Here is a 20,163-nt window from a genome sequence, read left to right as displayed (position 1 = left end):
TCTATTTTATCATGTCTAAATATAAATTATAAAATATGAATTAAAATTTTAATTTGTATAGTTTTTATTTTTAAAAATGACCTTCAACAAATAAATATGCTAATAAAGATGAAAATTAATTTGTTAAAATCTTTATAGATAAAAAGAAATAATATTTCAATCTAAAAGTTATAATTGATATAATATGTAAGAAAAATGCTAGATTTACACGTACATCTTGCCTTACATAAACTTTTATTTTCCTTAACAAATACAAAGAAAATATATGGCATACTCCGTACACTAAACAGAAGATCACAGCTGAAAAATGAGTGCTGTAAACTATCATTTTTATGCTTCATCCATGCTATGCTCTAAATCATACCATTCTGTGTTCACTCTATCAATCACATCCAACGCTTTGATTCGGTCAATATCGAAGTCTATGATAGGGATGGAAGATGGCCGCCGTTTTACAGGGAAAGGATCCTCCTTATTTTCGAATGTTAGCGAATGGCTTCTACTCTTAGTTAGCCTATGTTGCTTGTACAACCTCTTAGTTGTCATGTCGAATTCCTGACTCTTGCTAATTCCAGGCGTCAGTTTCCTTTTACTCACATCCTGAAGCATTTCTTGATCTTCAACTGTTAATTCCAAGTTTGACTTGTTAGTTTTACTCACATGGTAAAGCAGTTCTTGATCTTCTGCTGTTAATGGCCAGTATGGCTTGTGGGTTAACTGGATGAATCTTTGATTGTTTGAGGATCCGACTCGAGTTGCAGCCATTGGTTGGGTGATTAGATGATGAAGCCATACCACCAGATCAAGAATGTAAGCTTCGGTTTTCTTCTTATTAGCGTGATGAAGTGTTTCAATGCGAAGTAGATCAGTTTGACCGGTAGAATTCCGGTTCAGTTCAGACCTAATGAGACCAAATAGTTTGGTAAAAAGCAACAAAAGAGGGGGTAAAAAACACAAGAAAATCAGACTCACCGAGTATTCGCCCATTCTCCAACCCAACCAAAGCGAAGGTGTGCCCTGTTTAAGAACCCCAGAATAGAAAAGTGATGAATGACATTTATATAAGAAATCACAAAGGGGAGAGAAGGAACAAGAACATTAAAAGTTTTCATGTGCTATTTACTTAAAACGTTAACTTCAGTCTTTCTCAACCCATCCAAAGCTATGGTATTGTTGGAAATCCATGAATATACTCTGAAATCAGTGTCAATATTAGAATGCATGTTTGTTATGATTTTGGTTAAGGAGGGATGATTGTATTCTAAATTCAGAGAAATGAATAGAGATTTAGCTCCTCTTCGGGCATGGTGTCATGAATATTAACATAGCAATGAGTTGCCTCCAAGGAATCTGGGACTGAGAAAAAGGTAAGATATGTTAAAGAGCTACTGTTTACAGAAGAAAAACAGTTTACTTTTTTGTGTTGGTGGCCATGGGGACAAGCCACTGCAAAATTTTCTCCATTTCTGCTTTGATCTGTGTTACTGTTAACTGAAGAAACATCATCAAGGAGAATTAGTAATTACCATGCAGATGGATAAAGATCAATTAAACAGCTTACAGGCAATAAACAAAAGCAAGTGATGGGGAAAAAATAGGTTCATTAGAATGATGAAAGTACCTCTTCCTCGAGATGAAACCATTGTATTCTGGAGCGTAGAACTGATTTTATAGCGGGAGGGAGCCCCTGATATAGAGCATCTCTTATATCTGCTGGCAACGAATGTGGTCTGCTCACCTGATTGAAATTGGAAAATTTTATTATCATCCTTTACATCCTTGAACTCAAAGCAAACAAAAGGCAGATAAATCATCGGTAGTTTGTGTTACGAGCCTTTCTCTACTGAGAATATGGTAGTTCAGTATAATTCCATTTAACTTCACCCATTTTGTTCACCCATCACTTCTAGTTGTATACGGTTGCAATCAACTCAAAAATATAGAAAATCTATTGATTGGCGCATGTTCAAGAAACATCTTTAGGGCTCAAGGCGAGAACTTAATACAGAAAATAAAGGCGAAGCACTCACAAGAGTATCTATCTGTGTAATGATATTAGCATAATGCAGTGCAAGTCCAGCGGATCCCAGCTTCTGGTGGCTGTTTTTTAACGGCTCATCCCAATCTATAATAATAATCCCATTATAAAACGGTCTGTTATATATAATTTGAGAAATGACAGAGATATTAACTTGAACTAAGATAACAAACTGTGGATCTCTAAAGAACATGCACAAGTAAAAAAATATGACCGAAGTGTACACCAACTGCATCATTACACAGAGATCATTGATCACATGACAAGAAAATCATTTTGCCAACAACAAAACACGAGTAGTAGAATCTCGTGTTGTAACATGATAGTCTATTCAAAAAGTACCGCGGAACATCCCCATTCTGCCAGTGCTAAACTAAACTACTTGCGTTTAGAAAATGCAATGAAATAACTAATGGAACATTCAATTTTCGATTCAATATTGTAAATAGACATTACTTCTCTAATGGATTTAAAACACTTAAAATCAAAAGAGATATTTTTCATTATTCAGCGCCAGGGAAAAGTACATTGTTTCAAACAAACCATTCTAAGGTCACATCAGAATCATTAGCAATTTAGCATTCCATGTCCTCAAACTTTATTTATTCAGCTCTCTCAGATCTATAGACCGTTTTAAGCTTGTTGAAAACAAAAACAAATTAACTGGTGTAATTGTTTTAACAGCCGAAAAGTCATGATCCAAATTTACAAGGCTACTACCAAATTAATGCATGATCGAGTGTTAAATCCTTTCTCCGGTAACATAAAAATAGGTAGAATCTTCCAAAAGTGCTGGTAAATAAGAGTTTAGATCATTATGATCAGCTTCCAAAAGTTATATTTAACAAGACAAAACATTGAAATAGTTGCAAAGGTGTTGAAGTTTCTTAGCACATTACCATGTCTTCCAAATACAGAATGGATCTCCAGATGGAGAAAATGAACAGTGTCAACAAGCTTCTCCATTACCTTAAAATTAATATAAAATATACATGTTATTAAATTGTGTGGGAGTTTTTTTACTACAGTCACAAGTTAATAGTTGTTTTCTGGCTGAAAAGCCCAGCAAACATTCAATGAAAACAAAATCACTGAGATGCTACCTCCTCCAAGGTTTTATACCACAGTGACTTCTTTTTCAAACCTTGTACATGTTTCCATCGTCTTTTCAATTCCGGTCGTAAATCTGAAAGGGTCTCTCCTTCAGAAAACAAAAGCAGGTACTAAAAAAATGGTATGAGAAAATGACAACTATGAACAAAAATGTATGTATTATAAAACAGCAATTTATAGCAGACTCCATTAGAAATGTTCGACAATGAAACATAAAGCATGTGAAAGGTTCATTTAAGCAGAGTAATACCTCTCTGGCAGTCTATTAACAGAATGAAACAAGACAAGCGCATGAAGTAGGAAGGTGACTAATATGGAAAGGATCGACTTCTATGCTGAAAATATCATTGAAAACTTTGCAGCTGCTAGGATCAAACATTCACAAGACATCTTTTCCCAAAATCCAAATATCTAAATTGATCATACTCATATAGGCCATTATGCAGGGGAAAGATATATACTGAGTCCAACAATGCTATAGAAGATCAGTAACTACGTAAAGAAAAAGTCCAGATTCCACATGCTGGACAATATGAATGCTAAATAAGCCCGATAAACAAATTAAAACTCGTAGATCTTTTAGCAAACAGGAAAAATCTGATCTCTTATGTGAGCGGGCCAAAACTATTTGTGGTCCAGGAAAACAGTGTTAAATATACTCACACACTCCTAAGATTTCCACTTGACTCAACTCATTCAACCACCATTTTGAAGCTAAAATATGGTGATTCCAATGTAATTAAGCTTATACTAACTGAAAAAACAAATCAATATGACAATAATAACCTCTCTGTCCACTATTGGAGAAATCCTTGAACCCAGGGTCTTCTAATCGGCACAGCACATTGAGTTCGTGATATAATTCCTGCAACCTAATAATATTAAGCATCCTTTCAAAACTAAAAGAATACAGCAAAATAGTTGTCACCGAACCTATCCTTTTTCATCAATACACCAAACTGAGCTTAAATTCAAGTGTTAAATTGCTTCCAAACTTGAAATAAATATGCATCCAGAAAACCAAAAACAAAAAGTACAAATCCAACATAATATTAGGCAGTTGCTTCCTCTCTTATTGGTATTCTTGAGGGATTTTTAATTGACATCATGAAAGACTTTCAAACAGTTAGTTTTCAATAACTAGCCGTCCCATGCTCCATGTGTAGCAAGTAAGAACTTTTATTCCACATACAACGTTCAATTAGAATACTGACACACTGAACTTCTATAAAGAAAACACACATTTTAAACAATAACAGAAAAATAGAATCAAATTGGTAATAACTGAAAACATACAGCAGTGTACTGAACCGCAGTCATCAATGGCTGAATCTCAGTTCCCACCTTTTCTTTCAAGCGTTTTAGAGGTGGGGTTGTCGCCATCCTAGTATCAGATAGACGAACTAAGGATCATACTGGAAATTAGGAACAAGCATGTAACGTGCTAACTGAGGAAATGATATTGAAATTACATCTTAAAGCGACGGTCCAAGTTGTGCCACCGGGGATCCCAGCTGAGATTTCCGAAACGAGCAACCCCGTCAAAAAAGACTTTCAATTCATCCCTGAGACATTAATGCACACGAACAAGCCACAATACCAAAAAAAGTATCAAATCAAATTGCGCAGATGCTAAAGGGGAATTTGTAACAAATAAAACCATTTCTAACATGATACCTCTTGTCATATGCAACAATTCTCAGGAGCTCATCCATATCTTTTGCAATTAATTGATTCACGCCTTCAGATTGGAGAACCACTTCTTTCAAATGTTTGATATTCTCCTCTGAAATGGAGTGCATTAAATTAGCACCTTTGTCTATGGTGTTCGCTACTTCAAAAGCCAGAACAGCGATTTGATTTCTTTTTATTCTCATCCTGGCTGCAGGACCGCCACCTGGTTTCAAATTAGTCATGTTACTACCAAGTTTATCCAATGCATCTACTGCTTTTCTGAGCCCAGCAGTACCTGCTCTGCCCAAAAGTGAACTAACTTCTGAGCTCAACCTTGAGATCATTTAAAGTGATTTTCATATATTAGACATTATGGAAAAAATTCTTCAATTACCAGAATGTTAGCGAAACATGAAATCAAACATGACCATTTTTTCATTTTGAATTTATTATCTCGTATCAAAGTATACCTGGTATTGTCAATTCATTTTTCTTCCCAAACTTAAATCTGTTCCAAGTTGCATTCCATGGCCACCAAGATGGTTTATATGCTGAGGCTTTCCTCTGGTTTTCTCCAGATGAAGGATAAGCACTATCCATGTTACCCTTAGATTGTCCTTTAGGAGATGCAACTGTTTGGCCATATGTAGGAGATATTGATAATTGCTCACTACCTATAAAGTTAGTGTCATCAACACGTGGAGAAACACTTGTAATCTCATTTGCTACCGAACATATTGCGGTCTTCTGCTGCTCAAGTGCACACTCAAGTTGGAGCACAACTTGAGCCATTGTTGGCCGCTTCTTTGGCTCATCATCCAAGCATCTTTCAACGAGCTGTACAAATGTTTTCAAGCTATCCGGTAAAATTTCCCCTCTCAGGCTCGAAGCTACAATCAGATCAACTTGTCCTTTACTAATTTTATCTCCAGCCCACTTTGTTAGGATCCGCTCATCCATCAAAACACATTGATCTAAGGCCGGTCTCCCACACAATACTTCCAACATCACCACACCAAAGGCATATACATCACTTTTCCTGGTCAGTTTACCCGTGCTGAAATAGTTCGGGTCAAAATACCCAAACGTTCCCCTAACTTTTGTGCTGACATGGCTTTGTGGGTTGCTTCGGTTTTCATGTTTGACCAAGCCAAAATCTGAAATCTTAGCCATGAAATTTTCATCCAGCAAGATGTTTGAAACCTTGACATCCCGATGTATGACTGCATTCCCAGTGTGAAGATAATCTAGTCCTCGACCAGCTCCAATACAGATATCAAGACGTTGCTTCCATGTGAGAGAAGAACAACTGGGGCCATTTCTCTCAAGTTTGTAGAGGTGGTCCGCTAAAGTTCCATTTGGCATATATTCGTAAACTAGAATCATTTCGTTGTGCTCGTTGCAGTAGCCAATCAATGCAACTAGGTTAATATGTCGGAGATCGGAAAGCGCTTCAATCTCCGCCAAAAACTCACGTGCCCCTTGCCTTGAATTTGGTTTTAATCGTTTTACGGCGACAGTCTCATTCCAATTATCGATTAGACACTTGTAGACTTTACCAAATCCACCTTTTCCAATTAAATGTGCATCACTGAAATTTCCAGTGCCTAATTGTATATCAGATAATGAAAAGCGACGGCAAAATCGTTCTGCTCTGGCTGATGGCCTGTTTTCCTCTTCTGTATTCTTAGATTCCAGAATTCCTCTAAGCTTATGAACAAGGATATTGACCACAGAAACTATAAATACCGTGACAGTTGCGATAATATTTCTACGAGTGATAATTGAGAGTAAAGACTGGATATTCCAGGATGGTGAGTCCAGTGTAGAAGGCAAGGGATTAGGGAAGGCGAGACTATTGTCAAAGTTGCTGAGTTTGAATATTTCAAATTCCGTAAAGGGTACACGCCCATCGTTGAATTCATCACATGATCGAAGGGAGAGTGGACGTTTACCTTCTTCTTTCCGTCCTCTCATTATAACTAAAAAGTCTATATGGTCATGCTTGAGGAAGACAATGTTATCCATTTCTTGGAAGATGTCAATATTCGTAAAAGCAACTACTTCATTGATGAGCACTTTGAGAATAGGTAGTCCATACTCCATCATCTTGTATCCTCGGTTGGAGAATTGAAGCCTGACCAAGTACCTGAATCCCACATCTACAGGTATTTTCCAGGTCATAACACTCGCCTTTTCTTTTAGAACTGTTTCCCTACTCCCAAATATGCCAATGAAATCATCACCCGATGGGGCGGAATCCCGTCTGACTTTTTCTCGGTGAACCTTTTCTATCGCAGTGTCATTATCAATGTAGAACAACTGAGACTCATGTCCAATCACTCGTGCTCCAGTACCCCCATCATTGAAACAAGAATGACCCAAAGTCACAGGGTTTATCTCAATCCCATTAATGAAAGCATAAACATCTCTTGATTGACTAGTTGCAGGGGAGAAAATAATGCTTAGAAGTTGGTTCTCTTCTACGTTTAAACAGTACTCCTTAGTAAAATAACTCAACCCAAGAGCATCGACAGTCAGCGAAGCACTAAAGTTACCGAGTAAGGTATAGGGTCCGGCTACAACATTGAACAGATCCTTCCGTCTTTTGAACCCTTCATATGCAGTGGGATTAAAGTGAAGACGGATAAATTTCTGACCTGGGCTCAGTAGAAACGTGTAGGAGAAAGCTGAACAAGAGATTCTGGCGGTTTTATATGGGATATGGTAATCAGAATTGGAGTCGACACGAATGACACTCGAGATGGTTGAAGTGCCATTTAGCTGTAGCGAAGAGCTGAACTTCGGGTGCTTATCTCCAATCCATTTCCTGCCACTATGAGCCGCAGAAACCGCAGCTGAGCCACAGTTAATTGAAACATCACCAGTGATGTAAGCAGCGGGATCATCAATACAATCTGTGAAAGCGATGAAGAAGCGCATAAACAGCAGCAGAGCAATTGAATAAGCACCTGGTAAAGAGCAGTCCTTCATATTTCGAGTTAAGCTTATAATTCGGAAATCATGAGAATCTTGGAATGAAATACGATTGATTATCGATGACTGTCATAGTCAACGCATGTAAAATACTAATAATTTTATTTGTTTGAATATTTGTAAAGCTTTTCAGCCAACAGCTCGAAGTTTTCAACTTTCTTGGTGTGTAACAAATGCACAGGATGTAGCGTTTTGGTTATTTAACAATTAATAACAAGTCTAGAAGTACATCAAATTATAAAAAAAGTGAGTTTATTGCATAAATGAAATTATCTTTATAATGCGAAAGCGATAACATAAAAAAAATCAACTTTAAAACAATTTCAGAAATTCTTCTTGTCTCGAAACTTCATCATCAGCCCCAAAATATGCCTTGTTTATCCTGTCTACTTCATCTTTGTTCTTATCAAGGTAGGGAAGCAAAACATAAGTGTTTGGGGAAACACTCAGTACGTGGGCATGTTCGTACTCCTGAATAACATAAATTAAATATATATATATATATATATAATTGCGGATGTGACATGTCGCATAACGGGACATGAGTCAAGACAAAATATAGACAGAATTCGAAACGATATCTTAAATCATAATAGAAAGGAAGTATGAACATATACATATAGTACTGGAATTTATCTCACCGTCCACAACAGAAACATACATATTAACATAATTATGAAAAGAACATATCGCAAAATGTGTTATGACATTGATCAAGACATGACATAATGGAAACGAAGCATTGAAACATATTATAAACAAAATGTGAACCTATATAAGACACTGAAATTTCATATCATCATTCACAGTCATTTTTTTGTCTCATATATGTTACTCATCTAGAGGCAATGCCATTATATCAGTTTTATACCCACCGAAAAAGGCCACAAGTACAATTTTATACCACTATAGAGGGCTATAAGTGCAGTTTTATACCCATCATATTGGGCCATATCTTTTCATATAACTGTCCACTTCAAAATGAAATGATAACATCGCATTTTCAAAATTTCAAGTGTGTCGAACGAATCAAAGTAAGTGAATGAAATATATACAAATCAGAGGACATGAAACACATAATGTACAATCGAATTTTTAAAACAGAAACATCATTGTTTAAAACATAGATAAGCCTACTTATGAAAAATATATCTATTACAAAAGCTCACCCACAGATCTTGAATCGAAAACGGGATAGAATCTTTGACGCTCTAAAGTTCCTTGCTTCTTGATGATCGATTAGTTGTGCTTCTTGATTTCAGACTGTAGCTCGAACTTGTGCAAATTTTCTGCTTACAATTGGGCAGAGTGAAACCTTAGAATTCTCAAAAATCTGCAGGGACTCAAAATTTGAGAAAATTTGCTTATGAATTGCGGTGTGTTTCCTTCAACATAGAACATGTATTTATAGGGCTGAGGGAGACGAATATGCAGATTTTTCAAGACTCAAATCATCCTTAATTTAAGCTATTAGGTGCTGGAAAATATTCTGCATGCTTTGCACCGAATTTGAATTGAGTCTTGCCCCTACAATTTAGTCATTACCTGAAAAATTCTTTCTAATTGATCAGTTTCCAATCTCAGTTGATTTAGCTCTTTAATTTAGGTCACTACAAGGCTTAAATATTGAAGTAATGCGCTTGATTTTCCATCCAAAATTATGATATTCTTTGGGATGCAATTTTCAAAAATTTGGGTTCTCACATTCCTCACTTCTTATTGGAAGTTTTGTCCTCGAAACTCAAGTTTACTTGATCTTCAAAGAGGTAGGTGTATTGCTTGCGCATATTCTCTTTGAGTTCCCAAGTAGCTTCCTTTTCAGTGTGATTGGACTATTGCATTTTAACGTATGAGATAGTTCGTCGTCTAAGCACTTGGTCCTTATCTAAGATTTATTTGGACTTTCTCATACCTCAATTTTTCAGTTAATTCCCATCAATTATAAGTGGTTCGGCTTCAAAAACATGGTTTGGATCTTGGGACATAATTTCTCAGTTGTAAGACATGGAAGACATTATGAATCATTGACATACTTGGCAGTGCCAATCTGTAGGCAAGTGTTCTCACTTTTTCCAAAATTTCAAAGTCCTATATGACAGGGGTTTAGTTTTACCGCTTTACATAATTGGAAAACCCCCTTTCATTGGTAAGACCTTTATATAATCTTTCTCACCAACTGTGAAATCCACTAATATTCTCTTCATGTTCGCCCAACACTTTTGCCGATCTTGTGTAGCCTTGAGTCTGTCTTTGATGATAACTACTTTTTCCACTATCGCTTGGACTAGTTCTGGTCCAATTATAAATTTTTCTCTCACTTCATCTTAATACAGGGGTGATTGGCATTTTCATCCGTATAAGGCTACATATGGTGTCATCAAATTGTTGTCGTGGTAACTATTATTGTAATATAACTAAATTAAATGTAGATATTCACTCCAACTACCACTGAAATCTACGGCACAAGCCCTTGGCATATATTCTAGTGTTTGGATCGTTCTTTCTGTTTGGCTATCAGTTTTAGGATGATAACTTGTACTAAGGGTAACATTCGTTTCCATTTCTTCTTGAAAGCTCTTCCAAAAACGTTTCACAAATCTTGGATCTCTGTCTGACAAGATGCTTGTTGCCACTCCATGTAGCCGAAAAATATTATTCATGTATAGCATAGCCAACTTGTTAAGATTGTAATTAATGTTCACAGGTAAAAAGTGCACAGATTTTGTGAGTCTATCCATGATTACTCATGTTACATCACAACTTTGTCTAAACTTTGGCGAACCCACTATGAAATCCATGAAAATATGTTCACATTTCCATTTTGGATTCTAAAGGTTGAAGTATTACTCCATGTCTTTGGTGCTCCGTTTTGACCTTTTGGCATACTCGACACCTAGAGATGAATTCTGATACATCTATCTTCATACCATTCCATCAGAAGTTCTTCTTTAAATCCCTATACATTTTTGTACTGCTGAGGTGTACTAAAAATTTTGATTTATATGCTTCAGACATTAGTTCTTGAAGAAGATTATCAATGTCTGGTAAACAATCATTCTTTCATCCAAAGGACTCCTTTATCGTCTGTCTGAAGATTGTGCAACTTCCATTCATTGACTTGTTCCTTGAGTTTCATCAGTAGGAGGTCTCGATCATGGTTCAGTTTGACTGTCTCTCGAAGACATGGTTGGGCAAAAAGTGAAACTAAGGTCACCTTGTCCATATTCTTTCGTTTTAAGGCAACGGCCACCATATTCGCCTTGCCTGGATGGTTGTTTGTGATCAAGTTGTAATCCTTCAAGAGTTCAATCAATCTCCTTTGTCTCGTGTTCATTTTTTTTTTTGCGTGAACAAATAAATATTTGAGATTTTGATAGTACGCGAATATCTCGCACTTGGCACCATATAGTTAGTGTCTCCAAATTTTTAGTGAGAAGAATATGGAATCTAGTTAGAGATCATGAGTCGGGTATTTCTTCTCATATGATTTTAATTTACTTGAAGCATAAGTAATTATTATTCCATCTTGCATGAACACACATCATAAATCTCCTTTAGGCACATCACCGTAAATGGTGAAGTTCTTGTCTTCTTTTGGTAGCACTAACACTAGTGTGGATGCAAGTTTCTTCTTCAGTTTTTCAAAACTCTTCTCACATTTTTCACTCCAATTAAATTTAAAGTTCTTTTGTGTGAGTTTGGTGAGGGTAGAGCTATCGAAGATAATCCTTCAATAAACTTTCGACAGTAGCTTGCTAATCCCAAAAAACTTCAAATTTTAGTCACTTTCTTTGGTCTGGAGCAATCAGAGATTGCTTCTGTTTTCTTGGGGTCTATAGAGATTCCCATTTTTGAGATGATATGACCTAAAAATATGAATCTACTTAGCCATAATTCACATTTCTTGAATTTGGCATACAAATCTCTTTCCCTTGGTGTCTGAAGAATAAAACGTAGATGTTCTTTGTGGTCTCCTTCAATAGGGGAATACATGAGGATATCGTCAAAAACACCACCACAAATTTATCGAGAGACGATTTGAATTCTCTATTCATGAGATTCATTAATGCCACTGGAGCATTTGTCAACCCAAAATGCATTACCATGAACTAGTAGTATACATACCTTGTTCTGAAGGTTGTCTTTGGGATGTCATCAGCTTTGACCTTCAACCCAAAATATCATACTCCCATCTTTTTCCTTCACAAACAAACTGGAGCTCCCCACGGAGATGGGCTTGGTCAGATTTGTTTCTTATCCAACAGTTCTTGCAGTTGTTCCTTTAACTCTTTGATATCAGTGGGGACATTCGATATAGTGCTTTTGAAATTGACGAAGTACCAATATACCAAATTAATCTCAAACTCCACCTCACAATCTGGAATGGTTCCAGGTAAACTTTCTTTTGATGTCCTCATGTTGATAAAATACATCAAATTCATCACTTGCATATTCTCCTTCATTGTCAGTCCTCAAACACTTGATTTTCTTTTCAGAATCTAGTTCAACCCGTTCTTTGAAATCTTTGAAGACAAAAAACATATGATTTCTTCTTGATTGAATATACCCAACATCTCCTAGAGAAATCATTAATGAACGAGACAAAGTATCTCGCTCATCCTAGAGATATAGCTAGTGCTTGCCAAACATCCGAATGAATCGGCTCTAATATGCTTTTTCTTTTGCCAGAAGAATTGTCAAACTTTAATATGTATTATTTACTAGTAACACAATACTCACAAAAGGGTAGTCACACATTTGTAAGCCCCGGCAACAGCTTCCATTTTGAGATAATTTTCAACCTTCGTTCTGACATATGTCTGAGCTTTCTACACCATAACACTATTAATTCTTCTCCTGAACAAATTGATGCAACTACTAGTTCTGGCTCTTTTGTGTTTCTCCTAAAAGCACATACAAATTTGCAGTAAGATATAAATATGAAAATAAATAATAAAATTGGCCTCCGAGATTTACGTGAAAAACCTCTAAAAATTATTAGGATAAAACCACGGGCAAGATGAAAATAATTTCACTATAATATTTTATGGTGTAGAACCGCTCATTGTGTTTTCAAAGAGAACACACACTCTCATAATACAGAAGAAAACAACCTCACAAATATTATAGAAATAATAAGATAAAGAAGAAAACTCAAGAATACGATGAATTGCTTGAGAATGAGATGATCTGCAGTGCAAAATGAAGCACATATTTATATGTGCAAGACTCTGTGTGAACGAAGTAAAATTTTGCATTTTTCTCTTCAATTAATAGGTAGCAAAATTTGACATTCCAACTTTCACCAACCTAATAATTAATGAATTTTCATTTTGTCTTAGCAACTTGCTTATTCTTGTTTGATATTTTTTAGCGATATCGGGATTTCACATGGGTAATGTATACAACTACCCTTTTTAAATAATATAGGGAAAATTGGAAAAATAAACATAGATTTTGCGACCCGATCGAACTCATGAATATGTATAATTTTTATGTCAAAAGTATTATATTTTATATAGATCAAATAACACGTTTTGTTGGGATCGATTAGGGGGTAATTGTTGAGCTTCAATAGCTCGGTTCTTGAAATATTGAACACCGATGAACTAAATCGAGTTTGATATGAAATCAAGCGAAAAACACTCGAAATAATCCTTCGTAGAAACCGATTAAATATTTTGTAAAGCACTTAAAATATATGCAAGTTGAATGAGTTAAAATATTTTAGTTGAAGCATTTTATCAAATACTTGGTATGCAATATTTTGATATTTGAATAACACATAAAATGCTTCAACAATGCATCTTTACAACTTTGAAAATGATAAGTAAATGCAATAAAAAAATAGACACGAATTTGTTTATGCATGTTCGGAGACTTCAAATGCTCTTACGTCACCCCTTCTATCACAAAGATAAGATATTCACTAGAAAACTTTGATTTATACAACTATTTGTACAAACTCATTCAGCTAGGACTTACCCACTGCTTAAACTGACTCCTATCACTCAAGATTGTAGGCAGCATCTCACAATCAGCATATTGTTTAATGTCTCATATGCAAAAACTACATACACAAGTTTTACGTCTTTGTACAAGACTCACTCAACTAATCTTTGAAGTTCAACTCTCTTGTATATATGTGAGTGATTGTGTGTGTGAGAAATTTATCCTTTACAGTGTACATCTCAAATGTATCCTCACACAAGGGTTTGTGCTCTCAACTAGCTGATATATTTATGCTAACTGCACATGCTTTGAATCTCCTTCAAAAGCTCTTGTTTGATCTTCAAGATGATGTATTTATAAGCTCCAACAATGATATATATACGTTAGACACAAGAATATGATCGTTTGGAAAGTTTCTGTACTGTTTCTTGAATTGCAACGGTCAAATTAGCCTTGCTAGACATTTTTCCGACTGGTCAACTCAGCTGGTTATTCAGTTCAACTGGTCGTTCAGTTCAACTGGTTCAGTTCAGCTGGTCAGCTGCTGTTCAACTGGTCTTTAGCTAGTTTGGTTCAGTTCAACTGGTCTGGTTCAGTTCAACTGCTTCGGTTCGGTTCAGTTTCAGCTGGTGTGCTGAAATCAGCTTAGCTGGTTTCAGTTTGTGCAGAACCAGTAGCTTCATCGTCATTTATCAGCATATTAAGTTTCGATTCAAACTTTGACTTGTGAAGATGATTTGTAGATCATTGTCTTGCCAGAAATTTAGTTTGTGCAGAATTCAGTTTCGGTTTGCTTCTTGTGTTTGCAACTTCACACGTAAGTAAATATGTTAGAAACACAATAACAAGTTTTATTAACATCAAAATCAAGAAATGTTCTAACAAGTTTCATAAATATATATTTCATGAGATTGTCTATTAAGAAACATGGTCTTTATATATAGCTTATAATATATGCTATAATAGGATTCTTCTTGGAATTGAGCGATTGATGCTGGATTATTCGTCTACAATAGATCGAAAATGGTTACAAGAATCAAATCAATACCTAATTTTGACTTATTGATTTTGACGTGTAAAATGATTAAAAGCTTGACATTTGATCGTCAATGTTATATTTTTAAATTATGAAATCTTTCTTATATTTAGAGATTTTGAAAGATTTATCGAATTTTTACAAATTAATTCTCAGTAATTTTACTATTTTAAAAAGTATAGCTTCACCTGATCAGACCATAATATGGAAAAAGCAAAACAAAACCAAATCGAAATAAAATAGTTTGATTTTCATTTTTTAGGTATTTAAAAAAAAATAAACTCAAAAAGTCAAACAAATATTTCAATAAATCAGTAAAATGGATTCCCACAATGGGATTGGATTTCTTCGGCTGTTCAAGCAAGAATTCCACATATATAAATGTTGGTTCTTCCTGATTTTCGAGGATAATTTTTTGGGCTAGGCTTAATTGTCTAAAAAATTCGATCTTTCTTTTCCCCCACATTTCTGTCTATGTTTTTTTGCCATCTTTCGTAAATCGCAGATCATTGAGTCCGAATTTGCTCATTTAGGGAGTTAGATTTGTGATAAATATCTTTACCTTAGCTATTCATGTATAATGCTACGGTTTATTCATTTTCTTGAATCGCTAATAAGTTATTCCTCCTCCAAGCTTCAAGCATTCACCTTTTATATTAAATCCCACGAGTTTGTTTTCTTGGTTTTAAAGAAAGCTATTAATCGTTCTGGTACTCTTAAGATCTTTACAGGACTGCGGTTATGGTTTCGACAATTTTATGTTCAGGGAATTGTGGAGTTAGTCGAGCAGCCCAAGTTTGATTATGTTGGTCTGAAGCCAGCCATTGTAGGTGCATTGCATTGGAATGTCCTGTGTGTGTGGCCTCGTTCGACCAAAATGATGCTGGCAGTGAAGGCCTGTGACAAAAGAAATATGGGCTATTGAGATGGGATTTGGTAATGATGAGTTTGAGGCTGCTGATGTGGTTGCGGGGAATATCCCGGAACCGTCTCCAGTGCCCCCCGAAACCAGCTGCACCACCTGGGAGTCTGGTGGTGCCGCCCTCTCTCGTGTCTCCCACGAGACAACTCGTCTTTTCCCATTGCTGTATATCAGGTACTTATTGTCACACTTGTAGTTGGATAGTGTCTCAAGTAAATTTAAAAATGGTATTTGGAAAGCAACAAATTTCTACTTTGCTTCTTCCCTGTTATGCTTGGTCTTAAGAATCTTGTGTGCGTATGTATGAAACACTGCTTGTATTCTGATTTTCGTTCGGGTTTGTAACATTTGGGTGATTGAGTTGAAATATTTTATTTCAGGTCTCTGGTGAATACTCCATGATAAAGTCTAAGGTGGTGTTAAAATGATTGATGAGGAGAAAGTGATGATGGCGTCTGATGTATCTTCCCAGATCAGGTGGAGATATCATTCTTACTTATTTTGCTTTATAAGCTGCTATATGCCGGTATGTTGAGGAGGAGATACATTCGTTTTGAATCGAAGTTCCATTAGAATTTAGACTGTTGGACTTCAAATCGGTTAGTTCAAATGAGATGTATATGATTTAATACTGGTCAATGTATTGAAAACAATTTCAAAGTGGTGATATTATCATTCAAATCTTTGAATAGCGATTTGATCGTCCCATTTCGATTGTTTTGCTGTAAAGGCAAGTGTACAGGTGAATAGAGACCACTGTTGCTCCTTCCCAACATAAACATAACATGTTATTTGCTCCATAGACTTCTCTTTGATGGCATGAATCCACATGAAGAGGAAGAAACAATCAACAAATGCTCTGATGCGTCTCATTCATTCTCGTAGAACATAGATGAACTAATGTTCATTTTTCTGTATAGAACACTTTTACAACAAAAGGAAGATTTATTTACTTGCACCCATTTACAGTTCTGCAGATTTCCTTTGTCATGATGAAGAGACTATTCGCTCGTGTAGATATCTCTCAGCAATGGCAGCATGAGTTGCTGCACCTATAGGAAGTGCGTCTTCATCTATAGAAAAATGAGGCGAGTGGACAGAGTGTACTGATCCTAGAGTTTCATTCTTGATTCCGATGAAGAAGAAGGCTGCAGGAATCACTTCCGAGAAAAATGAGAAGTCCTCTGCCCCCATCATCTGCTCGACGACTTGGAAATTCGTGGGTCCTACTAGATCATCGACAACTTTCTTCAAGTGTTTGTACATTTTGCCATCATTTACCATAGGTGGGTAAATCAAGTTTGAGTTCTTGAAGAAGTCAACCGTTGCTGAGCATCTGAAAACCAAAGCTTGAGCTACGATAATCTGTTTAAAATGTTTAAGGTATTTCATTGCTCCTGCTGGCTTAGTTTAAGATAGCAGAGGTAGATATAATGAGTAATGAAATGTCTAACCTCTTCTATTCTTGTAAGAAGTTGGCTGAAGCTTATATTAGAAAAAGCCCTCAAAGTGCCCCCAAATTCAACACGGTTCGGCATCGGATCAAGATCATCGCCTCCTTTGAAGAAAGTTACAGTGACCACCTAAGATGGGAAATAAAATTACTCGATAGATAATTTTAAACGATGTTTCTCGAAAATGGAAGCTGATTTGGACGTAATGTGAGTGAAACTCTTGAGTTTGTTCCTACGTGTGAGTCCAATGGATTCATCTCTTGGGACACGATGCCCTGTAGGCTGATCACTGCAGCGGAGGCAGCTAAGATGGGGTTGACTGAGTCGTAGACGCTCCCTGAAGTGGCTTTTTCACTGGTAACAACGGCCTTGAAGAAGCCACAACCTGCCAGAAAAGGGCCAGGTCTCGACCCGATGACAGAGGTCGGGAGCTGATGTGATACGTGCGCTGCAAATATGGCCTCAACGTCTTTAAGGGCTTCCTCTTGAATCATTCTTTTTGCTCCATTCCCAGCTTCCTCTGCCGGCTGAAACAGCAACACTACAGTCCCCTGCAAGTTGAATCAATTTTGTAGTGATGATAAGAAGAAGGAACCAAGAAAATTTACATCTTCAGGTATCTGAATCTGCAACATTATTCACTATTGCTTTAGCCTCATGTAAGCATTAGCATTATAAAGCTAATTTCTCATCGACATTTCACTCTAAAAGTGCAGCAATAGCCTTTCTTTGAATACATGACAAGTCACTCGGTACACATGAATAGGCCCGACTGGGATCCACTTGATCCAACTGGACAAGAATTCGAGTCTCTATTCCTTCATTTCGGTTCTCTTTATGAATTCGAGTCTCAATTTCCTTCATCCACCTAAATTGTGGATATGCCCAACGATGGAGGTTTCATAAAGGAATCTTTCAAGAAAGCCAAAGGTTTTCGGTTTCCATTTATTATCGGGCATGCAATCAAATCAACTTTTGAAAGGGCTCGTTGATACGCTTTCATCTCCTTAGCAGATTAGGTGTCTTTATAACAACTTTCTCGTAACAGAAACTAGAATGACATCCTGAGAGAGACTCCAAAAGTAAATCCTATGTTAAGGTATGCATCTGAAGTAAGTGGTCCTTGCCAGCTGTTGGCTGTTATTTTCACAAGAGTTAAGAATTCGTCTACTGCTGTTCCTACCATCCCTTAGGTAGAGACTATGATACCACGGCTATGCAAACAAACTATAAGCAATCGGCTCTACCCCACCATTAATTAACATCTCTGCTGGGGTGCAAAGGAACAAAATCGAGCCGAATACGAAGAAAAAATTATTTAGCTCGATTTCAAGTTCGCCTTGAAATATTCGAATGTATTTGTGAACTAAATGTTGCTAATAGTCGAAATTTTGTCATATATTTATTTAATATATAGATATACTATACTCATAAAATAGTATAGCTCATGAACTATTGAACTAAATGATCAAGAATTTGATGGTTAATCTTTGTTACTCGATTCTGTTTTCCGGTGTGAAGTAAAATCAAGAATTCTACCAGAGAATCGGATATGGAATTTGCTCTACCCAAAACTATAGTTTCTGTGTGCATAATGGAAAGATGAAACAAAACAAACCTTCAATTGGTCTTCCCTTGTCTTCAAGATCTTAGCTGCGCCCATTAGCATCGCCACATGAGCGTCGTGGCCGCACGCGTGCATCTTGCCTACGTTCTTACTCATGTGCTCCCATTCAACTTCTTCCTGAGAACACATTAATGTAAAGTGAGTTCCCCTGATTTTGCAGCCATCCAAACTACCATTTTGCAACGAAACAAATCGGTTTCCTCTGCACTTAGAAAAGGTCTGGAAGTAAATGTTCACTTATTCCTACATGGGCCCCTTCTGGTCTTCTACTTATGTGAGGCTACATATCATCAAAGTCAATACAAAAAGAACTGAAAAATACACCGCATGCGACAAAAACACGACGAAAAAAGGCCAACCAGACAGCAAAAAGAAAGTGAGAATCAACAAGTTTTCGTGAAATTTCTATGTTGATGGACCAATACCACCTAAAGGGATAAACCTGAATGGGCAAAGCGTCCATATCCGCCCTGATGGCCACGAAAGGCTGCCCGCCGGTGCCAACCGCGGCCCTGATCCCGGTCTTTGCCACCGGAAACTGGTAACTCACGCCCATTTCATCGAGTTCCTGGCGGATAAGCCGGCTGGTCTCGACTTCCTCGTAGGCAAGTTCAGGGTTTTCATGGATCCTCCGCCGGATCGACTTTATCCATTTCACGTTTCCCTGTTTCTTCGCGATTCCCAGGATCTCTTCCGAACAAGCCCTGCTCCAAACGCTGCAATCCGTGCGATCAACATCCGGGGACGAGGATTCCTTCTCCTGCCCCGGAGAAGCTGACAGATTCTTGGAACTTACAGGGGGGGTTTTGGGGCTCGCCTGCACGAGTTCGAAGCGCGAAACAGCATCGTGATCGGCGGATTTTTGCTGGGTTTTGCCTGATATCATGCAAGAAAGCAGAAGAAGAACGAAAATGGGAAGGTTTTCACCAGGAATCTTCATCTTTTCCTCTTGTGCATGGAGAAAAAACAAGGAAAAAAGATCGAAAATTGGGGACTATTAATTCTATGGAGATGGCTAAAGGGTTTTAATCATCAAAATTCTGGCTATGGAAGGGGAAGGGGAAGGGGAAGGGGATTACTTTAAAAACACGTGTTTAAAAAGGTTTATAAACTGTTGTACGAGGTTATATGTCACGTGTAGAATTTGATGTTTTGAGAACGAAGCAGGTGGGTGGTGGGTCTACTATTTGGGAAAGACTTTTTTTTTTTATTAAAAAATATCATTTTGTTTTTGTCATTTTATGAAATAAAATATATTTTGATTTTAGTAAAAAAAATTAATAAAATATTTAAATTTAAATTAAAAATATTTGTTACGTCAAAATTATTGAAATTCATTGCATATATAAG

At 36.7% G+C, this 20,163-nt stretch overlaps 2 protein-coding genes and 1 long non-coding RNA gene across 6 annotated transcripts; 1 reads left to right on the top strand and 2 right to left on the bottom strand.

The window, feature by feature from the left end:
- Window positions 1–119: 119 nt before the first annotated feature.
- Window positions 120–7,971, bottom strand: LOC140975098 (putative receptor-like protein kinase At5g39000). 4 transcript variants are annotated; one of them, XM_073438625.1, is made up of 13 exons: window positions 5,296–7,971; window positions 4,829–5,120; window positions 4,624–4,716; window positions 4,448–4,535; window positions 3,938–4,016; window positions 3,142–3,239; window positions 2,938–3,007; window positions 2,031–2,125; window positions 1,622–1,738; window positions 1,415–1,491; window positions 973–1,017; window positions 719–901; window positions 120–655 (listed from the first exon to the last, which is right to left on the bottom strand). In XM_073438625.1, exons 1-13 carry the CDS (start codon window positions 7,817–7,819, stop codon window positions 331–333), a joined length of 4,086 nt encoding a protein of 1,361 aa, XP_073294726.1. In that variant the 5' UTR covers window positions 7,820–7,971; the 3' UTR covers window positions 120–330. The 4 variants fall into 4 exon arrangements, with proteins under 4 accessions (XP_073294726.1, XP_073294727.1, XP_073294724.1 ...); XM_073438626.1 differs by having other exon boundaries at window positions 120–901; window positions 4,829–5,043; window positions 5,297–7,970; XM_073438623.1 differs by having other exon boundaries at window positions 120–901; window positions 5,296–7,969.
- A 7,185-nt stretch (window positions 7,972–15,156) lies between these two features.
- LOC140975097 (uncharacterized) lies at window positions 15,157–16,834 on the top strand. The gene is made up of 3 exons (XR_012174905.1): window positions 15,157–15,906; window positions 16,113–16,209; window positions 16,702–16,834. It is a non-coding gene; the product is annotated as an uncharacterized lncRNA (long non-coding RNA).
- Window positions 16,577–19,901, bottom strand: LOC140975096 (IAA-amino acid hydrolase ILR1-like 6). The gene is made up of 5 exons (XM_073438621.1): window positions 19,256–19,901; window positions 18,805–18,930; window positions 17,423–17,737; window positions 17,187–17,315; window positions 16,577–17,097 (listed from the first exon to the last, which is right to left on the bottom strand). Exons 1-5 carry the CDS (start codon window positions 19,751–19,753, stop codon window positions 16,720–16,722), a joined length of 1,446 nt encoding a protein of 481 aa, XP_073294722.1. The 5' UTR covers window positions 19,754–19,901; the 3' UTR covers window positions 16,577–16,719.
- Window positions 19,902–20,163: the final 262 nt, after the last annotated feature.

The sequence above is a fragment of the Primulina huaijiensis genome, chromosome 4 (assembly GCF_012295235.1).
Source record: "Primulina huaijiensis isolate GDHJ02 chromosome 4, ASM1229523v2, whole genome shotgun sequence".
Classification (NCBI taxonomy): domain Eukaryota; kingdom Viridiplantae; phylum Streptophyta; class Magnoliopsida; order Lamiales; family Gesneriaceae; genus Primulina; species Primulina huaijiensis.
The sequence above is the reverse complement of the archived record's forward strand: the minus strand, read 5'-3'. Positions and strand labels throughout refer to the sequence as shown.